General features: G+C 44.3%; 1 protein-coding gene across 2 annotated transcripts in view; it reads left to right on the top strand.

The window, feature by feature from the left end:
- nova2 (NOVA alternative splicing regulator 2) overlaps positions 1–23,222 on the top strand; it is a 77,571-nt gene extending 54,349 nt beyond the window's left edge. For both annotated transcript variants that reach the window (XM_069710522.1, XM_069710523.1), the window contains one exon: positions 10,824–23,222. In XM_069710522.1, coding sequence (XP_069566623.1) covers positions 10,824–11,846 — 1,023 coding nt within the window. In that variant the 3' untranslated portion in view covers positions 11,847–23,222. The remainder of the gene's footprint in view (positions 1–10,823) is intronic.
- Positions 23,223–23,625: the final 403 nt, after the last annotated feature.

Below are 23,625 nucleotides of genomic sequence, written 5' to 3'. Positions count from 1 at the left end.
ATTTTTATTTTGCTGCTTGAACAACATGCTATAATACAGAGATATAAAAAAAATTACAGAGCCAATAAAAGGACATGAATGCGTTCTACTTAAAACCATTTACTAATATGGAAATAATAAACAATAAGAAAGAAAACGCACATAATGAGTAAACGTAAATGCTTTTAGTCCCGGCTGTAATACAGGGTTGAGTTATGGAACAAAGTAAAGCGCATAAGCTACCTTGTGCGTTAGTCTTTGACGCCAATGAGGAATGAGAACTGGCTGCACACACACACACACACACACACACACACACACACACACACACACACACACACACACACACACACACACACACACACACACACACACACACACACTTACTTAAGGTCAGTGGACTAATTGCAAGCCGAGAGGTCTCGGGAGGCCACCACAGAGTTTTAAAAGCATTGCTGTCATTGCAGAAAACCGAAACAACACAAATTCACTTTGATCCGATGAATGAATCTCAAATACAAACACACACGTGGACGTTCACGCCCTCGTACACGTGTGCGCCTCCGAAAGATGAATTGGCGTCTGGCGTACAGAGCAGCCGTTGATTGTCGACTATTTTGGTTGCGGGTAAAAAACAAAATGCCTTTATCTTCCTCTTCTTGTTGTCGGAGCGCGGCTGTTGCAGCATGTGGTGTCGGCCTTCGCTGGTTGACCCACAGCAGTGGGTCAGAGAGAGAAAAAAGATATTCGAGGAGGTGTGTGTGTGTGTGTGTGTGTGTGTGTGTGTGTGTGTGTGTGTGTGTGTGTGTGTGTGTGTGTGTGTGTGTGTGTGTGTGTGTGTGTGTGTGTCGTGCTACGAGAAAAATAAAAATTAAAAAAGAGGAACAATAGACTGGGAGAACGAGTGAGATACGGAAAAGCGTGAAAGAAGATGCCATAAAGCTATATAGATGGTGAGCAGGAGAGGACAAGCGGAGCCAGAAACAAGCGTCTGCCTGGCTGAGTGGGTGACTGAAAGCTGGAAGCAGATCTGAACTCTTGTTAGCCAACAGCTGCGGAGTGACGGAGAGCTTCGCTGGAAGAAGAAACAGCTGCTGATAGAAAGAAAAACAGAGCAGCGACGACGCCGACAGGCGACACGCCTTCAAGGCCGCATAGCGGGACAACGGGCCAGAGAGGAAGATGATTTACGAGCTGAATGAAATCTTCTCACCGGCTCTAATGAGCTCTGACATCATGTGGCCGGAGAGAATTTATTGAAGGATTTTAGAACTTTTATTATTCGGTATTTGTTTTTGTCCCTCGAGTGCTCTCTTGTAAAACTGTGTTCACACCGCAGCACGCTCTCATGTTACGATCCTAATTTAAATATTCATACTTACTAAAGAGCAACAAGTGCTCTCAAAAGTGACTCGTAAAAAAATTGGTGCATAAACAACTGATTTAAGTTTCGCTATTTCACTATCGATGTCATCGAATGTCCGCGTTGCAAATCTGTTGTTCATTTAAACTGATGTTAAAACTTTCTTGTGCGACAGCCTCACTTGTTCTGGGACGAACCAGCAGCCAAACTGAGACTATATTGAGATTAGTCCAACAGGTGTGTGTGTGTGTGTGTGTGTGTGTGTGTGTGTGTGTGTGTGTGTGTGTGTGTGTGTGTGTGTGTGTGTGTGTGTGTGTGTGTGTGTGTGTGTGTCCCGTGCAGCAGCACGTAAACATCAGCGATTGTCCCATGAAAGCCGAAGCCCTCCGGAGACCTCCCCGTACTGTGTTTGTGATGTAACATAATGAAGTACCACCTACTCACGCCATCGACAGCGCGTTGGTATTGACAGTAAAACGTGTCCTCTCGTCTGTTATTGTTGCATTATGGCGTTTGGCAGTAAGCTGCAGAGCCGTGAGATCGGCTGTAAGTGGTCTGCGGTTTTGTTGTGGTGTTATTGTTATTGTGGTTATTTCTGGCCTTTTAATTCAGACCGAATCACTGCAGCAGCACTTTCACATTGTTTGACAACAGTCAACACACTCACACACATGCGTTTACTCACATCTACTCCGTTGTGGGTGTTTTCCCTGGCCGCACCTCCCTCCAGCCACTTCCTGTGGCCATTTCCTGTGACCTTTCACCTACTCCATGAACACCTGTTTCCTACTTCCTGTTATTGCAGCCCTACACAGGAAGTTTGCCATAAATGTTGCTAGGAAAAGAAAAAAAAGAATAAAAAAACGTGGAGTCTGTCTCGCTTTGTTTTCGATGATGAAGAGGTGGAGTGTAAAACTCACCAGATATTTCAGCTTCGGCACAAAAAAATTAAAAAGTCAAACACGGCAACAGTTTCTGTGGCGCCGCTGCTGATGGATGAATGAATGAGTGCGTGAACGTCTACCCGGGTGTTACTGATTTCAGTTCACCGCTAGAATACCGTGATCTCTTTCACATTATCACATAGGTTGTCAAATTATAATTTGCCGAGTTGTCATTATACTGTTTGTTACCACATATATCAGTAATTGCCTCTTTATCAAGAATAAATTCAATCAGAATCACAAAATGTACGTAAAACACACAGCAGACACGCCTGCTGGCTTGTGATCAGGATTTTAGACTTTATTTTGCCTTTTTAAGTCCTTACATAACATTTCATCCATTTTTTCCCCCCCGGTCAGTCTCGTGATCTGCAGCTTCTACCTGCTGAGTCAGCAGAATAACACGCACTCGCTCCCTATCTCTTATCTGCTCCAAACCATAATGATTGTCTGCATTTTATTATCTATGCTGTAATTCTGCGTGTGTGTGTGTGTGTGTGTGTGTGTGTGTGTGTGTGTGTGTGTGTGTGTGTGTGTGTGTGTGTGTGTGTGTGTGTGTGTGTGTGTGTGTGTGTGAGAGAGATTCTCACATCTCTTCCACAGAAAAATCAAACTTATGTGATGTCCTCTGTTCTTATTTTGCTTCCTGTTATCACTTCCTTATAGACATGTGTGCAGGAATATGCACAAAAAAAACAGAAAGGGAGGAGGAAACTTTTAGTCGGTGCTGGGGAGTGTTTTGAGGAGGAGAGAGAGAGGTTTTATGGTGGTTTTTGACCTCCTTCATGGGCGAGGGAGGACAGAAGATAAACACAGAGGGGAACGAGAAACGATCCAAGAAACAGAGGAGTGGAGATGTTTGGTTATTTCACTCTTCATTACACAAAAAAAACTGATTTTGTGCTTTTTACCTTTTAAAGGAGACGTTTTAATTTTCTTTTTACATTATCTCTAAGTAGCTGGAGCACTTTGCACTCTACAAATTGAACATTTCATCCATTGTGACACATGCTGTTAGAAGGTAATGTCCTTCCCGAGTGCTGCAGGATGTGCTTTTCAGTTAATATTCCTCCATTCAAAAAAAAACAAAAAAAAGCAGCTCATGTAACAGCAGACTGAAACCGTCCTATTGTGTATCACTGGATGTCATCCTTTAATACATCCGTCACTTCCCATCACTGTATACTCAACATACTCTCCAACAATTTGCTTTACTCATATGTTAGTTGAATTATTTATGAACCCAGATCCATCTCAAAACTTTAGGGACTTTAGTTTTTACCAGATTCTCATGTGAATTGAAGCAGAAATACAAACAGCCAAAGGAAGAGGACGTGCTGTGAGCTGGGACAATGTACATTTTTAACATCATTTTTTTTTTATCCACAAATTACACAACAAAAAGTGCACATCAGTAACCATCAATCTCCTCAAAAAGTAATCATTGTGCTTTACACTCGTTGGAAGGATTATCTGACTGACAGGATGAAAACCAGGAATAATTCTCCTGCTGCTCAAACACTCCCATTAAATCCCTCTAAATGAGAGAAAGCTCTACCGTCATGTCTTTATGACAACAACAAACAGAAAACACATCAGATCGAATCATCTTTTATTTCCAATTGTTTAAAAGCGGTAAAATAATTGAACTCCATGTGTTGTACGTCCTTCCACCATCCTCCAGGATCTCAGGAGAGGAAATGTTGTTTCAGCCCATGTGTCTCTGTGTACACATTATATTTGATGTACTTGGACTTACGTGGCTGTTTATATATCTGTAGTATTTGCACAGTAAGAATGAAATGCCACAAAATCCTCATCGTGGATCTGAAGTTAGAGCATGTAGTGGAAGGACTATATACACTAGCAGTGTGTAGTTTACTGCTGGTGGAGAGGGAGGGGGAGGGGGGGGGGCGTCCATATGGACATATTCCCATTTGTCCACGTTAACACCGTCAGTCACTGCGGCCCGGCTCTTCTCTCATTCTGTTATTTTTAACCTGCAAAGGGGGTTTTCTGTGCTCTCGGATGATCCGGGGAACGGAGGCAGAACGACAGCGAGCCGCGATGGAAAAAGACGGATGACACAGGGCGAGCGAGGTAGAGGCGGACTGGAAGAGAGAGAGAGAGAGAGGCGACTAAGCCCGTGGATCAGTAGGAGGCAGATTAAACTAAAGTCCCCGCTTAAGACTTCAAAGTTCAAACTCAACAGTTGTCTGCCGTCCGACACGCAATCCTGTCCATACTGGTGTGGATGCAAATCTCAGAGAACACGCGTGTTGTTTACGTGTGTTTTATCTGCCATTTTAAATTTGTTCACACAAGTGCACATGAAAGTCTTTTGTGTCTTTGCATCCGTGCCCGCAGGTGTGTGTGCATGTGTGTGTGTGTGTGTGTGTCTTCACGTCCAGTGATGACACTGATAGACGGCCTTGCGACCTGGATGGAACGCGGCACAAAGCTCAGATAAGAGGACGGCTCGTCATTACCACGACGACAGCTTCTAAAATTGACTTTTCCCAACATCAGTACGGGACACGTTGCTGCGTTGACCTACAACGAACAAAGGTTTTTAAATATGTTCAGACCGCCACGCTAGAACGTGTTCAAACAAAGGATGAATACCTTTTAAATGCTGCGCGCAAACACGCAGAAGTTTGAATTTGAATTCGTGCCATTTAATTGTGCTCACGGATTTCCATTTGTTGCTTCGTGATTTCTGATTGTGCACGAGCGAAAGTCTCAAATGAAAACGACGGAACCATAATTTAATCCCACGAAGTTACTGTTTTTGAAAAAAAAAAGAGTTTGCGGCGGCGTTTTCAGCTTCTCTGAATATGAAGAAGAAGCTTCGACATTAAAGGAGATTTTAGTGGAAACTTTTGCTCCGATTTTGCATTTTATAAAATTAGAATTCAGACGGGAGAGAATGATGGCAGCCGGCTGGAGGCTGCGTGTTAATACATCTGTATGTCAAGGTCGAACCCTGACAAACTACTGCCACATGCAACGTGTGTGTGTGTGTGTGTGTGTGTGTGTGTGTGTGTGTGTGTGTGTGTGTGTGTGTGTGTGTGTGTGTGTGTGTGTGTGTGTGTGTGTGTGTGTGTGTGTGTGTGTACTGTCATGGCTATTAACGGTTCCTCATTTGTCAAATGAAACCCAAATTGTTGTGTCCGTGACCTCTGCACCCTGTTAGCTTATCACTAATTCTTGTCTATGCAACACACACACACACACACACACACACACACACACACACACACACACACACACACACACACACACACACACACACACACCAGTTCACAGACACACAAAATGACGTGTCATGCTTTGATTGATGAAGCGAAACATTTGTCTTCTTCGGTCTCTCTCCGTTTTAAATGCTGTGAAGACGACGGGACAACTTCGGGGCGACCGGGGACACTTTCGAGAATCTCTGCAGGGCGACCGCTTGACAACGATTAATTACGGTCAACATTTAATTCTCCGACAACATTTTCATTGATCCACTGAAGTTTCGTCTCCGCTAATTGCAACGGTTGCTCCGCAACATGATGACAGTAAAGTAAGGAGCTTTACAAACGTTTGGGGAGACGAACGTCACCGAGTCCCCTCCGATGTCTTCCGTCGCCCCGTCTACACACATGAACTACTAAATATTTACTTTGCAGTAAAGCGTGAGGTTGATTGGACGGAGGAGAAAAGCGATGGCAGGACTGGAGGATGTTGTGGTTGTTGTGTCCTGATCAGAGGATGATGGTTTAATGTTGTGAGACCAGAACGAGCACTTGATGAGGCTGTTTCAGTTTTAGTGTTCAAGCTGTTTCATAAAAATGACCCAAGGTTGTTTTTTTTTCCTTTCTGTTATGATAATGGTGATATTTAAATATTTTTTTCTTCAAAGTACAAGCTGTTAGCAATTTGACAGTTTTGGCCTTCATGATGACCCAACAGTGAAACCCTGAACTTGTTCCAAGTTGTCCCTGAATCAAATCAGCCAGTCTGCTGTTGACATTGATTTGGACTTATCTGCTAAGCCGGCATCCCTGCTGAAGTCAACACTTCCCATCCCTGGTTCCTTCACACTCTCTGCCAGGGTGTATTCACGAACAGGAGATTGGCTTTGACCTTTGACCTCAGCCCAGCAGCTGCAGCAACAGGACGTTCTAGTCAGCAGCTGGGTTGATGCCAAACTCTCCTCTCCTCTGCAGAAAGGTTCCTCCCAAATGACGTAAAGCTCGTCAAGGAGGAAAAATAAAACAGAAAGGGAGACACTAGAGATAAGGACGAGTGGGAGAAACTTTTTTTTTTTTTTTTTTAAAGTATTAAACCAGAGCAGCTGAGGGAGAAAAAAAAAAACAACATGAAAGAGTTGCCACTGTATGATTGCCTGCATGCTGCCAACTGTCACATAATCGTCTTTGTGGCAGCTCTGCAGAAAGGTGCTGGGAGCAAAGGATTGTGGGTAGGCAGGAGGCTGCCCGCCTGCGTCGGCCATTAGAGCGAGTCGAAGCGTCCGCTCAATAAAATCCAGGATGAAGTTGATGATTTCACATTAAAACACCCTTCAGAACGGGAACACGTTGCAGCCGTGTGGGAGTGTTTGTGTGTTTCACCTTGAGAAGAGAGGAAAGATAGAAACGGTTGAAACGCACGCGAAGACCGCGGCGGCGAAACATTACCAAGCACCGGATGAGGAAAGACACACACACACAAAATAAAATAAAAGACTTCGTGTGAAATGACAGACGTGAAGCGCACGGATGTATGAACGTGAGACGGGACGCAGAGGAAAAGCAACAACGTGGAAAGAAAACAAAAACAGGGAGGAAAAGGAAGCGGAGGAGTGGAGGCGAACGGAGAACCTCGTTAACAAAGAATCAGGCGGATAGAAAGATGGTCGATGTGATCATTAGCACCAGGAGGGATTCAGACATCGCTGTACACCCTGTTTATCCTCCCACACCAACACTGTGTGTGTGTGTGTGTGTGTGTGTGTGTGTGTGTGTGTGTGTGTGTGTGTGTGTGTGTGTGTGTGTGTGTGTGTGTGTGTGTGTGTGTTTCAGTGCAGAGGATGAAAGGTTTTTGCGGGTAAAAATCTTTCCGACTCCTTCCACTGGCTCTCCTGCTGCTTGTCACTTATTTATTTCAGCCCTCCTTTTCATTTATACCCCCCCCCCTCCCCCCTCCACCCTCCCCCCTCCTCCCTCCACCCTCCCCCCTGTCTCATCCCCCGCTCATCTCCTTACTGCTAAACCACCACGCTGGAACATTTTCGCATGCAAAAATTAGACTTCTGAAATAACATTGGAAGCGGCGACGAATGCCGAGGAGCCATATTGTTTATTCTTATTTCACACAGTCTTCGTAATTGTTGTGTGGCGTGAATGTCGGCATAATCGTGTATTTAGATGACACAAAGAGGCCAAATCAGTGTGCCTTATGCAAATCCTAACACAATCATAGCACTACACAATAAATCTTTTTTGTCCCCCCACTTCTTGAATAAAACATGTACATGTGCTCTTAATGTTCGGATCATTACCAGCACCGAGGTTACAGCTGTGGTCTGTTTGTTAATTATATAACATTATAATTATTAGGAGATCTAGAAATGTGCATATTTTTAATGAAGTTTGGTGAGCAAGGTACAGATTCAAGGGTTGGAGAGATACAACTCTACTAAATAAATAAACACAACGATAATAATTAGCTGTAATTTCTCTCATTATTTTTCATTTCCAATTAAATGTTTTATAACCCTCAGGTCCACATGTAAAATTAGGTGTGAAGTACGTGTGAGATTTGTTTGTTACATCTAATTTCCAGTTTTTTTTCTCCCTTCAAAATAGCCGGTTAGGAAAAATAAATTATAATGATTTTAATTGCTCCATCATTATTTGAATTAATATAAGAAAAGCGTATTGTGTTCATGATTTTGACCACATCCACTGGCTATGAGTGATTTAAGAGTTCGGTTCAGGAAAAAGAAAAAAGAAAAGGCAATCTTGAAAGCTGCGGCTCAGCAGTGTTCACACTTTGTTCACGCTTTGCTCTTCTCATGAATCTGCAGATTGTAGCAGAGCCTCGGAGAGCAGCGAGGCGTAAACAGACGAAGGAGCCTCGCTGTGTACGTTGCCTCGAAGTAACAACTCACTAATCAATAGAAAATTGGGCTGCGAGCTTCCATTCATTCAGAGATGAGCGAACAAAAGGAACAAAACAAAAATCACAACTGTTAACACAACGGAGAGACCGGAAGCCGCTCCGCAAACAAGCGCTCGCTTTCGGGGAGGAGATAATGCTCTTAATATTCAACTTGAAGCAGTGAGAAGTGAAACTGGGATGCCGTCTGCAGGTTTACATTTGCTTTTGTTATCGGCTACCTCCTTGCACGCCTCGTACAAATGTTCTATTTCTATGTAAATTCCTCTTCCGCCTGCGGTGCCGACCGGGAGCCGTGTGACGCGCTGTGACAACCGACCTCTGCGTCGAGGCTGCTGCACGCAGATGTTACGCTGCTTCAAAAAAACGTGGCAAACAAAGGGAGGAGGGAGGGAGGGAGGGAGAGAGGGAGGGGAACGAAGAGAAGAGGGGTGAGACCGGCAAAGCAATTGGAAAGGTCTTTGAATTTTTCTTTTGCAAGATTAATTAATTCTTCCCTCTTTGAATTTTTTTTTTTTTAATTATTTTTCTTTACATGAAGACAAAAACAAGCGCTCCTCTTTTTTCCTTTTTTCTTGTATGGAGGCCAACTCTTTCTGCTCCCATCCCTGTAGCTCACCTCTCTTTCTGCTCTTAATATGAATATTTGTCTCTCAGGCCAGCAGCAGATATCAGAAGGGAACTCTTGAACACATCCCCATTTATTTATTTAGCGGGTGTCTGCTGCTGCAGGTGACTTTGTTTGGGAAAAACAGCGTCGCAGAGACAATTTTTATTGTTGTTTTTTTTGCACTGAGGAGCAAAATAACTCAGTAGTTTGCAACAAGTTGCAGCTGAGGGCTTTTTCCTTTTTGTTGTCGTTGTTGTTGTCGTTGAGATTCAAGAGAACGAGGACTTTACGATTAAATGGGAATTCATCTTTAACCAAACCCAGGAGGTCTCTTATTAATGTCTTGTGTAATTTAATCCACAGAACTGTGCGCACCAACGAGAAAATGTGTTTAATATAATTGCAAAGTGAATATCATTCAACTTCAGACTGAAATATTGAGTAGATTCATTTGAAAATAAAAACAACCATCGCTATTTACCACCCGTGTGTGTGTGTTTGCGTGGATGATGCAGAATAATTACTGCGGTTTAATGGCCTCCCGTAGATAAGGAGAGTACTGCGGGATCGATTTCCAATAACTGTGACATTAAATAAAGTGCTTCGTGGTATTTAATTGACCGATGAAGCAGCATCGTATGCGGCGCTCTGTATCACGAACAGCGTGTGTGACGGTAAATAATTTCATCATGGAGATGTGTGAAATGAGAATACACTGCAGCGTGTTGGGAAGCGAAGAGTGAGCGTGTGCGTGTGCGTGTGTCTGTATGCGTGTCAACGCCTCACTCCCTTTCACTACCCTTTTGAATGCTGGAGCTGTGTTTCCATGGCAACGCTGACCCCTGAGAGTCAATGTTATTTTTTATTTTTTTCACACCAGTCGCCTCTTTAGAATTCCTCTCTCTCTCTCTCTCTCTCTCCGTCTCCGTCTCCGTGTCTCTCATCCGTCCTCGTCCTCCTACTCCGTTTACCTCTCTCTACCTCTCCGTCTCTCGTTGTCTCACCAGCCAACACTTTGTCTCACCCTCCTCTCTCTCTTGTAACTGCGTAAGCAGAGCGATGAAACAGAAAACACTTCGTTGGTTATTGTGCGGTCTACGTTGTCTCTGTCGAGCTGTCCCTTCAGGACGTTGTTACGCCGTTGCCGTGCTCACCCACACACGGGCAGACGGTCCATGTTGTCTCTCCGTATTCAGACGTGGTTCGGTGTCTCTCCACGTCTCTTCTTCACCTCTTTTTTGTCTCGCGTCCTTCTCCAGCTCTCGAAGGCAGCTCGTATCAAACTGCCTTCGCGTTGCGTCACATACCCCCCCCCCCCCCCCCCCCCCCCCCCCCCCCCCCCCCCCCCCCCCCCCCCCCCCCCCCCCCCCCCCCCCCCCCCCCCCCCCCCCCCCCCCCCCCCCCCCCCCCCCCCCCCCCCCCAAGACTTTTCTTCGCCGGTCTCATCACATATTTCTGCCTTTTTTGTAAAAATGATGATTATTTTGTTTAATTGCACGACTCATTGAGGATCCAGGAGGACCTGTTATCTTGCGTGATGAGTCAGAGTATACCGTGTGGCGTTGTCTTCTCTGTTGTACATGCACAGAGTCAGTCAGCAGGAGCACACGTCTCTCTGATCCGTCTGCTCGCTTGTGTGTCCTGCACTCATGGGAGTTTTATCTGCAGCCGGTCAGAGATGAATCTTCTTTCGCTGAGTAATAACCAACGATTTTTCTTGTGTTTTTTTTTCCTCCTTCCTCCCCGCCCCCGACAACAGGCCAAGCTGATCGTCCCCAACAGTACGGCGGGGCTGATCATCGGTAAAGGCGGCGCTACAGTCAAGGCGGTGATGGAGCAGTCAGGGGCGTGGGTGCAGCTCTCCCAGAAGCCCGAGGGCATCAACCTGCAGGAGCGCGTGGTCACCATCAGCGGCGAGCCCGAGCAGAACCGAAAAGCGGTGGAGATCATTGTCCAGAAGATCCAGGAGGACCCGCAGAGCTCCTCCTGCCTCAACATCTCCTACTCCAACATCACGGGGCCCGTCGCCAACTCCAACCCCACCGGCTCCCCGTACGCCAACTCCACCGAGGTCATGCCGTCCGCGGCGGCCGCCGCGGCCGCCACGGCTTCTTCTCTGCTCGGCCAGGCGGGCCTGGCCGGGGTCGGAGCCTTCCCGACCACCATGTCCAGCTTCTCGGGCAACGACCTGCTCGCCATCACCTCCGCCCTCAACACCCTGGCCAGCTACGGTTACAACACCAACTCTCTGGGCCTGGGGCTGAATCCCGCCGCGGCCTCAGGCGTGTTAGCCGCCGTAGCGGCGAACGCCAACCCGGCAGCGGCCGCCGCAGCTAATTTGTTAGCATCCTACGCTAGCGATGCGTCCACCAGCGCAGCTCACCCCGCAGCCGGTCTCGGAGGCTTCTCCCTGGGATCCCTAGCCGCTGCTACGGGAGCCACCAACGGCTACCTGAGCGCCGCGTCGCCGCTGGTGGCGTCATCTCTACTGGCCACGGAGAAGCTCGCCGAAGGAGCGAAGGAAGTGGTCGAGATCGCCGTGCCAGAAAACCTAGTGGGAGCCATCTTGGGGAAAGGAGGGAAGACGCTAGTGGAGTACCAGGAGCTGACCGGCGCCAGGATCCAGATCTCCAAGAAAGGCGAGTTCATCCCCGGAACTCGGAACAGGAAGGTGACCATCACGGGTTCCCAGGCCGCCACGCAGGCCGCACAGTACCTGATCAGCCAGCGAATCACCTACGAGCAGGGGGTACGCGCCACCAACCCACAGAAGGTGGGCTAAACCTGACAGCCAACGAGAAACGAGGAGGAAAAAGAGGAAGAAAAAAAAAAGAGTGGGGGTTTGGGGGAGGAGTATTAAAAAGTGAGAGTGAGAATGGAGAAAGGAGAAAGGAAAAAGGAGAGGAGAGCAAGAATGTCGGAAGGAATCTTTCGCGCCGTTTTCTTCTGCGTGTTTTCAGTATTCTCTATTAAAAAAAAAATTTTGACGCAAAAGCAAAAATGTGCTGAGAAGACGAGGAGGGAGAGGAGCGAGTTATTACGCTGAAAAACCAAGAAAAAAATGTGTAAAATGTAAATAAGGTTTTATTACTTAACGTCTTGACCTTTCGGGATTTTTTTATTGTTTTGTTTTTGTTTTGTTTTGTTTAGTAAATTAAGGTGTCTGTTCGTTTGTGTATTGTGTGGACAGAGCTGAATGCCATGTAGACAGGCCGACTGCCTGAGAGGCTACAGGAAGTGAGGGGAGGGAGGTAAGGGCATGGGCACGGAGGGGGGGGAGGGTTGTCGTTTACAGGGTACGACGCTCCGCCCCACCCCGAAACCCCAAATCCCTTATGGAAACGACCCTTGTTCCTCCCTCCCCCTGCAGCCCACACCCATTACCCTCCCAGTAGGGTTTTTGTTTTACTTCTAGGAGATTTACCCCAAAGCCCCTCGCCCCACCTCTCCCAAATGCCCCTCTCACTACTTGCCCCCCCCCCCCCCGCCCCCCCTTTCACAAGGGTTTTGTAATAAGCAAGACTGCAAACTTCAGCCCGGTGTGTGAGAGAAGAAATGTTCTGACTCCCCCCTCCCCCTCCTCTCTCCCCCTCTTCCTCCCCCTGACACCTTTGATTCTTTCTCCGATGTAAGATCTCACCTCCCTCCTCCTCCTCCTCCTCCTCATCCTCCTCCCTCTCTGAGAGATGAAGGAAGGGTAAGGTGAAATTGGGGGAGTGGTGTGGAGGGAGGGGTGGGGGGAGAACGGGGGAGGTTGAGGGGAGGTGGGGGAGAGAGGGGGGAAGAATCAGCCAGGCGTTTCTTCATTTGCACACACACCACGATATACCCTGTGATGTATCCCACAAGCGGCGCAGCGCCGCGGGGGTGCTACGACACGTAGCGCCCTCCACATGCGGCTCTAGTGTTTGAGATAGATTGCCGAGGTGCACGCTGATGACCTCACGTAGTGCGAAACCTAGAAACGACGAGAGTGATACTGTGCAAGCTGCGGCAAACACACAGGATCTGTGGCTTTTTTTTTTTTGCAGTCTGCTGTGATAATTCTATTAATGATATTGTCATGAATATTACAATAGGAATCATCACCATTGTCATTATTTATTAATGAGTTCACCCATATAAAGCTCAGTTGTTTTTTTTTGTTTTTTTTAAATCTGTGAATTCAGGTTGACATGAATGTAAATGAGACTATTTTTGATTTGAATTTTTTTGTTTTAATTTAAGTGGATTGAAGATGAATAGTAATGTCACATAGTGTAATATATGTCTTATTTAAGTCCAGTAAGAAAGCCGCCCCAGGCATTAAGATCATTACAGTGAAGGATCACCTTATATATCCAGTCAAAGACCAGAACAGGGAACACGCACACGCACACGCATGCACGCACTGAGACAAAAACATGATGATGCCATACTTGGTGCTAGAAAAAGGGAATTCACCATATCTAGGATGCAGATTGCAGTAAGACTTCTAGAGTAGCAAGACAAATATCTCAAGCCACAGGCTGCAGTGCAGCTCCTTTAACCTTAAGTACCCGGTTACAATGCTTGGCTATCTTAGCTCATGCTGCAAAAATATCACTGCTGTTTATATCTGTAGTAAAATGCCCTGTTGCAGTTTTGCCTACAATGTAAAATTATAACTGAAATCAATAATTTAGTTGAACAGAGACGGGTTCTGAGATGACCCGCTGCTGCTGCTCAGCCTGTGGTCTTCCCAAACCTTTAGATTAACCCAAATCACAGACTAGATCAAGCAAGAGCACTTAAGACGAACAACATACTACTGAGAAATGCAAACATCGGGTAAGAGGAAACACTGAAACAAGATGAGGGGAAGTCGTTTGTCTCGGGTCCACCGCTGAATCTGCGAGCCTCGCTAGTAGGTGTGCTACTTTAAGCCAGCGTGCATATCAGTAAAGGAGATATATAGCCTCACTGATCTCTGCCCTTATCAAGCAACCATCCAAACGCCAATGAGGTAAAGGGCAGACAAGAGATTCTCAACATACGTCCAAGGAGCTGAGCTCATTTCTGCCTCTGGCAAACTGCAGGTCTCCCTTGGCAACCGGTTTACTGCCCACTGTAGACCCATGAGGCTGCTGAATATGCTGTTGTTTCTTTTGTGATTGATTTTTTTTTGTTTGTTTTGTTTTGTGTCGTGTTTTTTTTATTTTTTATTTTTTTTTGTTTGTTTGTTTTTTAACAATCGGAGTACACTGAATTTTTGTCTTAATGCACTGTGAAGCGAGGGACCTATGAGGTCAGGGATGTATGCCGCAGATGGCATTGTGATTGGATGGTTTTTGTATGGCAGGGAAAAAAAATACACATATATGAGATGTATCTAGAATGCATATGAAGAACTTAACCAGAAATGCACGTCATATCTGAATATTGAAGGAGGAGAAAGAGACTAGGTCGATGAAGAGGATCAATCAATTGAGGTCACAAGTCGAGATCAATTAGATTCTACTTCCCTGTTATCTTGGAAAAAGTGTTTTGTTATTCGAGGGCGGGATGTTGGGGGAGTGTTAGGTGTCCAGTAGCAGATTAAAGAGACTGGAACAAATTCTAAATTCAATTTTCTATTGCAGCTGTGTCTTTTTCATGAACAGTTTAAATTGATAATGTACTGCACATCCAACGGGAAAATCCCTGGACAGATATCTAATTTTTAACAGGAGGTGAAATATGACGTATTGTAAAATGCCAAAAACAAAATGAGGAGGGGGTGCATTTGATTTATTGACCGAAACAGCCTCGTGAGGGGAGGTTACACCTCAAAGGTGGAAAAAAAACAACTAGCAGACCTAATGATTCTTTTGAAACCAATTTCGACCCAAAATCCTCCACTGTGCTATCGAATGTGTCACTCTCTGTTGGAGCGCCAGTGAGGGTTTATCTCCACATCGTGGTAAGGAGGCTTCTTTACTCCCATCTAACACCATCCACACTCTCCTCACCCTCCCACCCGTCCTCAGTTCTCCAGTGCACTCCCATCCCGACACCCCCTCTCCTCCTCCCACATCGCTCCATGGGTGACTATGTCTGGTGTTACGATCAATGCATGTCTGCTGCTTGCCCGGACAAACGACCGAGATAGAGTCTCTCTTCTCTTTGCCTCCTCGGGCGGCTGAGACCGGGACAACCTGATGCTCCACCATCAGAGAACAATCACACCTGCAGAGGAAGTCATAGCTGGCAGGGCACAGTGCACAAACACTCAGTGTATTTTACTTCATGACACTGAAGAAAACATTGTTAATTTGGAAAACCTCCACCATTAAAAACATACACATATTGTGAGGTAGTATTTTTTAGCTGATAAGGGTTTGACTGGATTTTAGGACAAAAACCTCATAAGAAAACTAGAACCATCAACCAACATGGTGTTCTTTTGTTCCACTGTAGAACTCTACTGTGCAGTTTGCATTCATTAACTGGTTTTCCATTCTATTTAATGTGAGTTATGTCACTTTTGAGCAGGTAGACCATCGATTTATTGCTCATTAGGCAAAAATGGCAAATAATTAGCGATTAGCTTTGCAAATGGGATGATTTGCTGCTTTTATTGCTTTAATATCGGTGTAAATTCAATACGTTTAGGTGTTGGATTGTTAGTCAGATAAAACGAGCAACTTCTGACGTGCATTTTTCACCATTCCGTGGATTAAGATTAAAAGTTAATATTTGAAGATGAATTAATTAATTAATGAATTTTCATCCATCAGGACAAACCTGCTTTGTATTCTGCGGAAAGCAACAGTGTACATGCAGCACAGTAGGTTTACAGTGGCAAAACAGCATTGTAACTCCTGATATAGGTGCCAGTTGATTTAATTAATACGGGACGGGTTTGTTTTTCATCTCATATTAAAAACTTATAAAGTTTGTTTTTTACACAGCGGCCAATCTCTTTAGTTTTCTTAATGTTTAGGCGATTGAGATAAAAATGTGACAAGTACTGGAAGCAATACATGTAGTGGCATGTTGTGTTGTCCTGTCCCTTATCCTCTGTCTGCCGTAGGAGCTTTTGGATTTACCTGTAGATGTTGAATAGGTTTACGTGAGTAAAATCTTTTATTTTGTGGAAGATGCTGCTATTTAATAATAACTGATGTACTAAAAATACAAGGTAAAACATATCGAAATCTGTCCTTTAGCTGAAGAGGCTAGTTTCAAGTGGCAGTGTAATACATGCTCTGTTGTAAGCTGATGATAAGTTAATAATTGTGTAATTCTGACCTGAACAAGTAAAACCTGTGCCAAAATAAGACTTCACAGAGTTAAACTGTAAATGTGTTGATTTAAACCGCATTAGGTAAGAGGAGACATACTTTTATATTAAGAAAATGTGAAAAGTGCCAAATGAACCATATTTATAATTAAATGCATAGAGAGGGAGTCGTCCCCGAGACACTTTTTAAGAACTAGGTAGACTAACGGACAAAGCGCCTCAGTATAACAGTTTGTTTAAGCCCTCTCTGTTCCTGCCACAAGAGACGGGACTGTTGTGTTAGCCAAGTGTCAGCCAGTCCTCTGGGAGCTACACGTCCCATAATGCAACAGCACTACGACTCTGGGGCGAGACGAATCAATATAGCGATAGGTTAGCATAATAATGCTAAAGAAAAAAAAAATGTGACTAGATAGCATTCTTAAATACAACCTTTTATAGTTACAATAAAATTGTATTTTGTGGAAATAGATGTTATCTTTTTTGCACGTCTATAATGCATGATATCAAAGTGACGCGTGGACAAAAAAAAGGAAAAAAAAAATCAATGAAACAAAAAAGAACTGACAAAAAAATTAGGCAGTGTGTGTTGTTCATTTTTCGGAGACAAGTCTTTGCATGCCGATAAAGGGTAGAGCATTTTGATATTGTTTTACACGTTCAAATGTTCGTCGTTTTTCAATGCAGCGGCATTAAGTCCTGATCTACCTTCAACAGGCGGACTAAATGTTTGATTTTCACGTTACAACAGAATGAGTATTTTGTTGTTGAGTTGACGAACCTTCCTCAGAGGGAAATGAACAAAACTCTCGAACAAACCTAAGACTATTTTGCTACTTTTTGAGTGAGCTTGGACTAAAAAAATAAATAATAATTTCTCAGTTGCCACTTAACTTTAGAAAGGATTTTAAAAAAATAAAATAATTCAGGATCAAATTTCAAATAGAAACTGAGATTGTCCATGAATGTACTCACCTTTCCATAAGTTTGCATATCACTCTTCTGACCACTGGCGTGCAGTCGAGGCTTACATGTGTTTTTCTGTGTTTTTTGTACTCTAACATTACTAACCCTTGACGAGCTCTCGGTATAACTATGTTGTCTGTCTTTTTATCCCCCACGCTCTGCGCTCTGGCTTGTCTTGTAATTGATATGCACCTTATCGACCACACATAGGACATCGGAGCATCTCTGGCCCTGCCCGCTGTGCTCCGACGGGTTCGGGAAGAGGTTCATAAAGGGAGACTGTGTGAGAGGAAAAACAGGTGAAAACTCCCCTTCTCTCGCCTACAAAATTCAAAATAACACAAACACACGTGCACGAGTGTGTGTGCTGCGCCGTCGGCGTCCCTCGGGCGCCTCGACGCACAATTTGGGACAGATTGTGTTTTCGCTCCCTTAATATGCAATCCAGGGCTCTGATCTTAGAGAGAGGAACAACACCGAACATTGCCAGAGTTTTTTTTGTTTTTTTTTTCAAAATGGCAATGCACTGAATCCTTGATCGCCCCCCCCCTTCTCTCTCGCTCTCTCTCTCTCTCTCGTTTTCCCAGTTCAGTTTAATTAGATGCTCTTTTCACTTCAATGTCAAACTGCTTCTTTTTTTTTTTTTTTTTTTTGCCAAAGTCTCTCCCCCTTTGTCGAGAGAGAAAAAAAAAAAAAAAAACGAGTATTTTCAGAGTCGTCATGTTTTTTGTATTGTGACAGATGTTGTCACGGTAACTGGCCCGCTATATACCTGCAGAAAACTCCCCGAGATGAACAAACAGAATCGAACTTTCCATAACTGCTCTTAGTGACACGCTTGCACTAAACTCTGCTGTTACTGTGCATGGCAGGCCGAGCTGAGGTGGGGGAGGGGGGGGGGGGGTCGGTGTGCAAGACTACTGTAGATGTGTAGCCTTACTGTAGGTGTTTATTCAGCATTGTATTTAGATGTGCATGCTCCTCTCTCTGAGTTTGTCTGCTTTAGGCCGGCGCCGTGCTCGTGGTGTCTGTGTTGCGACGTAGCCAGCTAGTCATGTTTACGTTTTCACGTCCTTTTTCCTTTTTTGTTTTTTTAACTGTGATATGTAGTGGAATGCAAAACTTTACTCTAACCTGCTCGCCAGGTGACCTCATTGCTTCTCAGTGGGTGTGTGGCTCTTCGACATAGTCCTCAGATGTTGTTTTCTGCCCACCCCCCCACCCACTCCCCCACCTTACCCCCTCACTCCCCCTCCCCCTTTCCACCGCCACCGCTCCACCTACCTCCACAAACTCAAACCCGCTCTCACCCACACCCACCACTGACCCTTCCACCTGTTCAAACAACCTCTAAGACATATTATGGGACCCTACTCTTCCACCCCCTTTTTCGACCCCTCTTCCTCCCCAACTCGGGCCCCATCAAAGCACCAGCAACTGTAGACTGCATTTGTCATATCACTGTTTTTCTGTTCCTTTTTCTCGTTCTGTGTTGATTTTTTTTCCTGGTTTTGATTTGTACTGTATTCTCTAACCCAAACCAGTTTTAACAAAATGCCATTTCTCTGTGTAGCCTGTTTACCCCTTACACACACACACACACACACACACACAAAAAACAAACACACACACACACACAAACACACAAACACACACACACTCCTCCATGCCTTCTTTTTTGCACTTTCACTGCCCACTCCTCCTCCTCGCCCAAACATACACACACTTTCCTCCTCCGCCTCCCACGAGTCTCTTCTCTCGAGTGCCAAAATAGAACAGAGAGGAGAAAAAAAAAAAAAAAAAAAAAAAGAACAACAACAACAACAACAACAACAACAACAACAACTACCATTCCAAGCGTTACTTTGAGTTGTTCTTGTGTGTCGGACATCCATCCTGGAAGCACCCATGAAGCCAGCATGCTCCGCCCTCATAACATGATGTCGCTCATGACGCCTCAACTGAACAGCACCTTGCCCCCCACCACCACCACCACCTCCTCCTCCTCCTCCTCCTCCTCCTCCTCCTCCTCACCACCCCCCACAGAGCTAAACCCGACCAGGATTAACCCTTCTGCAGGTTGGCTACCTACCTACTGTCCTGCCTCTCAACCTACCTATAAAAAAAAAAAAAAAAAAAAGCCCTACCGCTCATGCCAGCTGCTTTCCTAATTCTGTCATTTCTTCAGCCTGTGGGACTTCATTGATTGTGTGCCATAGTGTTGGGGGCACCTTTCACTCTCCTCACCTCCCCCCTTCTCTCTATACACCCCACCTCTTCTCTCTCTCTATAACCCCTCCCTCTCTCGCTCTCGCTCCATTTGATTTTTCTCGATGGGAAAGATTCAAAAAAACTCCATTTTTTTTTCTAATGATGATTCTTTTTTTTGTTTTTTTTTGTTTAACATCCAAACCACGCACGCCGACACATGCACCGCCCCCGTGCAGTGGTGTGGGGAGTGTTTACGCACCGTCAGCTGCGCAGCCATCCTCTGTCTTCTTGAACTTTTTTGAACTTTCACCCCCTCATGAACTTTATTGACCTTCTTCCTCCTCCTCCTACCCCCTTCTGTGTTCATCCAACTGTTTGGACGATAACTCTCCATTCCATCCCCAAAACCTCTGAGACTGTGCAATGCTAGCTGATATGATTGGATTTTTTTTGTTTGTTTGTTTGTTGCTCATCATTGGGGACAGTTCTCTGAGATATAAGTCTAAAAAAAAAAAAAGAACAAAAAATAAAAAACAACAACAAAAAAAAAATACAACATATGAAAGGAAAAAAAATATCAAAAAAAAAAAGAAATGCAGACAAACAAAAAAAAAAGATAAAACACTAAACAACTGTGTCTCCACAATTTCATTTTTTTTCTCTCGCATTGTAAATATTTTTGTCAGATTTTTGCCGAGCTGTAAAGAGAGAAGTGTTGAGCAGATAGGGGCCGGCAGCATAAAGAGAAACTAGTGGACGCGGTAGACGATCATTACACTTTTCATTCTCTGTATCCGATAGTTAGGTCTGCCTGTATAATCGGCGATGCTCGTTCTACTGTGTTAGCCTGTGCTGTTGTTATTAGTGTTGATTTACCTACTGTATTCGCTGTTTAGCTTCCATGTTGGCTAGAAAACTCTTTAGATAACTGTGCTCATCCAATAATAATACTAACCTTGAGAATTAGTCCAAGGCATTCTCAACATAGGCTTGTTTTTGTACATTTGTTGATGTTTTCCTAACAGTGAGTTGTAGTGGCGCCTTGTATCTTTTATCATCAAGCCATAGTTATTGAAAATGCTTGGTCGTGTTAGAGACATATCATCGTGGAAAACGGCTCGACTCAGCTCCTCAAAGGTTGGACAAAAACCCAGGGACAGGGGAAAAAAAAAAGATTTGAAAAAAATACTAAGAAACTAAGCTCCGCCCGGGCGACAGAATGAGGAAGCTGAGCTGCTAACTTTTGTGCAATACAGTCCTAGTTTACATAACATAGAATGATAGCTTAGAGATGATTAACATCTGCAGGTGCGGCTCAACCATCCTCCCGCCTGCAGAACCAAACTTGTATCATAGCTCCATATTTTGCCTCTACGTCAGAGACATTTTGAAAGTATTAAAGTGACTGCGTAAGATTAGACTCCACCATTTCATGGCATTGCTCTGAGCTCCACTCTTGATTTATGCTGCCTGCCCCATTGCCCTGAGAACACCATGAGCTATTTATTTCTCAGACTATTATTATTATACTATTAATAAATAACAACGCATCAAGAAAAAGGGAACGACTGGAAAAAGGTGAATTAATATTATTATTGTTTTGTTTTTATTTTTAGTATTTTAGTGGTTGCTTTTAACAACATTCATTAACTGACTTAAAGATTATTGAATATTTAATGTAATTGTAGCATTGTGTTTGTAAAGAGAAAAAAACCTAGTGAGTTGTGTTTCTTGACTTGTGGATTACCAGTGAAGTGGGCAATCTAGTGCTAATATATATGAGGTCTTTTTTTAAGGATTCTTATTTTGCGACAGCAACAGCAGTCATTATAAATGTTCATTTTAGCATCACCTGTCTTCCGTTGTCTTATTCTTCACCTTCCACCACACTCTGCATCATCACAGTAACACATCGCAAGTCTGGGGGTGGGGCTGAGTGTGTGTGTGTGTGTGTGTGTGTGTGTGTGTGTGTGTGTGTGTGTGTGTGTGTGTGTGTGTGTGTGTGTGTGTGTGTGTGTGTGTGTGTGTGTGTGTGTGTGTGTGTGTGTGTGTGTGTGTGAACAGTACGGGAGTAAATGTCTTAGTTGTCGTGAATGTGCGCAAGAGTGAGAGTTAACATATCGGTGTGTTTATTTGTGCGTCTATGCAAAATATAGTAAACGTGTGCATGTGTCCTTGCGTCTGTCTGCTCGTGTAACTTGTGTATGAAAGCATGTCCGTTTCAGCATGTCTTGTTTCTGTGTGCGTGTGCGTGTGCGTGTGCTGGGTCTGTGAGGGCGGGGTTCGGGGTGGGTGTTCTGTCCAGTGTCCACCAAAAGCTAAAACCTGTCAGGCTTCCATACTTCCTGATGGAACCTCCTGACGTTATAGCTGCAAACCCTCATCATGTGATCTGACTCAACTCGACTGTCCATAACCCCCTTCAGTCACCTGACCAACCAAATCAACCAATCACTGTCCACCACTACCGCCTTCCCCTGCGCCATCCTTCGCTGCACACCACGTCAGCCCCATGTGATGTTCTCCATCGATAACATACTACTGTCACAATCTACTGTTACATGCTGACAGATCTGGGGATAAATACTCATCTAGAATGGACCTTCGCTTTGTTTCACTAATTTGAGGTGTTTTCACCGTTGAGATTGTTAAATGTTTACAAACTAAACAAAGCGCTCCTTAAATTAAGACAAGTGTACCTCGTTTGATTTTCCGAGGGTTTGTTCACCCAAATTAAGAGTTGGTTTGTGCAAGTTTTGAGATATCTGTATCATTTCTGTTCCAAAAACCATGGAGGTGAATGGAATTTAGTTCGTAGTGGTGCTCACAGCATCAAAAATTTACATTTTAAAAATTCAACAGCAACCCTTCTTTGTGTCCCTGTGGTAAACCACAGACCTCGCTGAGAACACTTTTATTGGGACTATTTTTCCTATCGAAAATAGTTGTAGTTGTTGTGCAACAAAATAAAATTGCTTGACAGAAAATCTCTTGAGACAGATAATGCAAAACATTATCTGCATAGCTAAATACCGCTAGATTTAAGTGAGAAATTGTTTTGCATTTTGGATGAACTGACCCGTTAATCTGCATGAGGTGCACTTTATTTTCTGAAGCATCATTTGAAACCATTTGAAATTCAGGTTATTTTCCCCAGAGCTGCATATTACATTTTACTGTTCATACTACTGTACGTGCTGCATACTACCTTACCAGGTCAGAAACCACCTTAACCTGTCTCCATGCCAACCACAGAGGAGCCAGTTGCATGGCAACCGGCTTCCACTACAACAAACCAACCTACCAACCAGCCATCTTCCTCAACTGACGAGGCCACGCCCACCTGACTATGATCGCTCCGTAGAAGAAGAGATAGAGGAAGAGAGAGGATAGGAAGAAGGGATGACAAAGGAAAGAGATGTAGTTGTGATTCTCAGGGTGTCTTATATAGATTACTGTTTAGTCTGTTCTCCAGTCTCACTGGTGTCCTGTTGCCCCTAACTGAGCCCAAAGACGATCATGTCCTCCTTTGATAAATTCCTTGTATTCCTTGATTGATTGACTATTGACCAATTCCTCTCGATCAGTTGATTGATAGTATTGATTGACCATTTCTCTTGAGAGATGCTACACAGCCAGCTGAACGAAGCTCGGCACTGTAACTAATGTTTACAACCCAAATGAGACCAACAACGCTGTTGAAAGAATGTCTAGGACTTCAAAAAAAAAAAAAGAAAAGAGAGACAAATCTCTGAAGAGTACTTTCTAAATGATGGAACTTTTCGCTTACTTTCTATGTGACATGAGGTAATGTAATTTTTTTCAATCATTGCATGTGACTATTTTTATTTGCAATGAAACTGTTAGAATGGATGGTACATTTGTGACGTCAGTGCAACGTTGAGACGCCGATGTTAGAAATCAGTCGGTGTCCAATACCGTGTTTTCATGTCGCCGTGAGGAGTGCTTATGGACCAATGAATGCTAAATGTGTGACCATACAAAGCTGTAAAGGTTTTGTTTATTTGTACATGGTTATGGGTAAAATAAACCATTGAAGCAAATTAAATCTTTAGTCTTCAGGAGTAAGCCCGCACACATTCGTCTGTAAAGTCAGCACTAAGAAAAGAACTCTGAACGC

This window comes from Brachyistius frenatus, unplaced genomic scaffold, assembly GCF_029030835.1.
Source record: "Brachyistius frenatus isolate BFR_SWC_R1_liver_20210118 unplaced genomic scaffold, ASM2903083v1 Contig_92, whole genome shotgun sequence".
Lineage (NCBI taxonomy): Eukaryota > Metazoa > Chordata > Actinopteri > Embiotocidae > Brachyistius > Brachyistius frenatus.
This window is presented reverse-complemented; position numbering and strand designations above follow the sequence as displayed.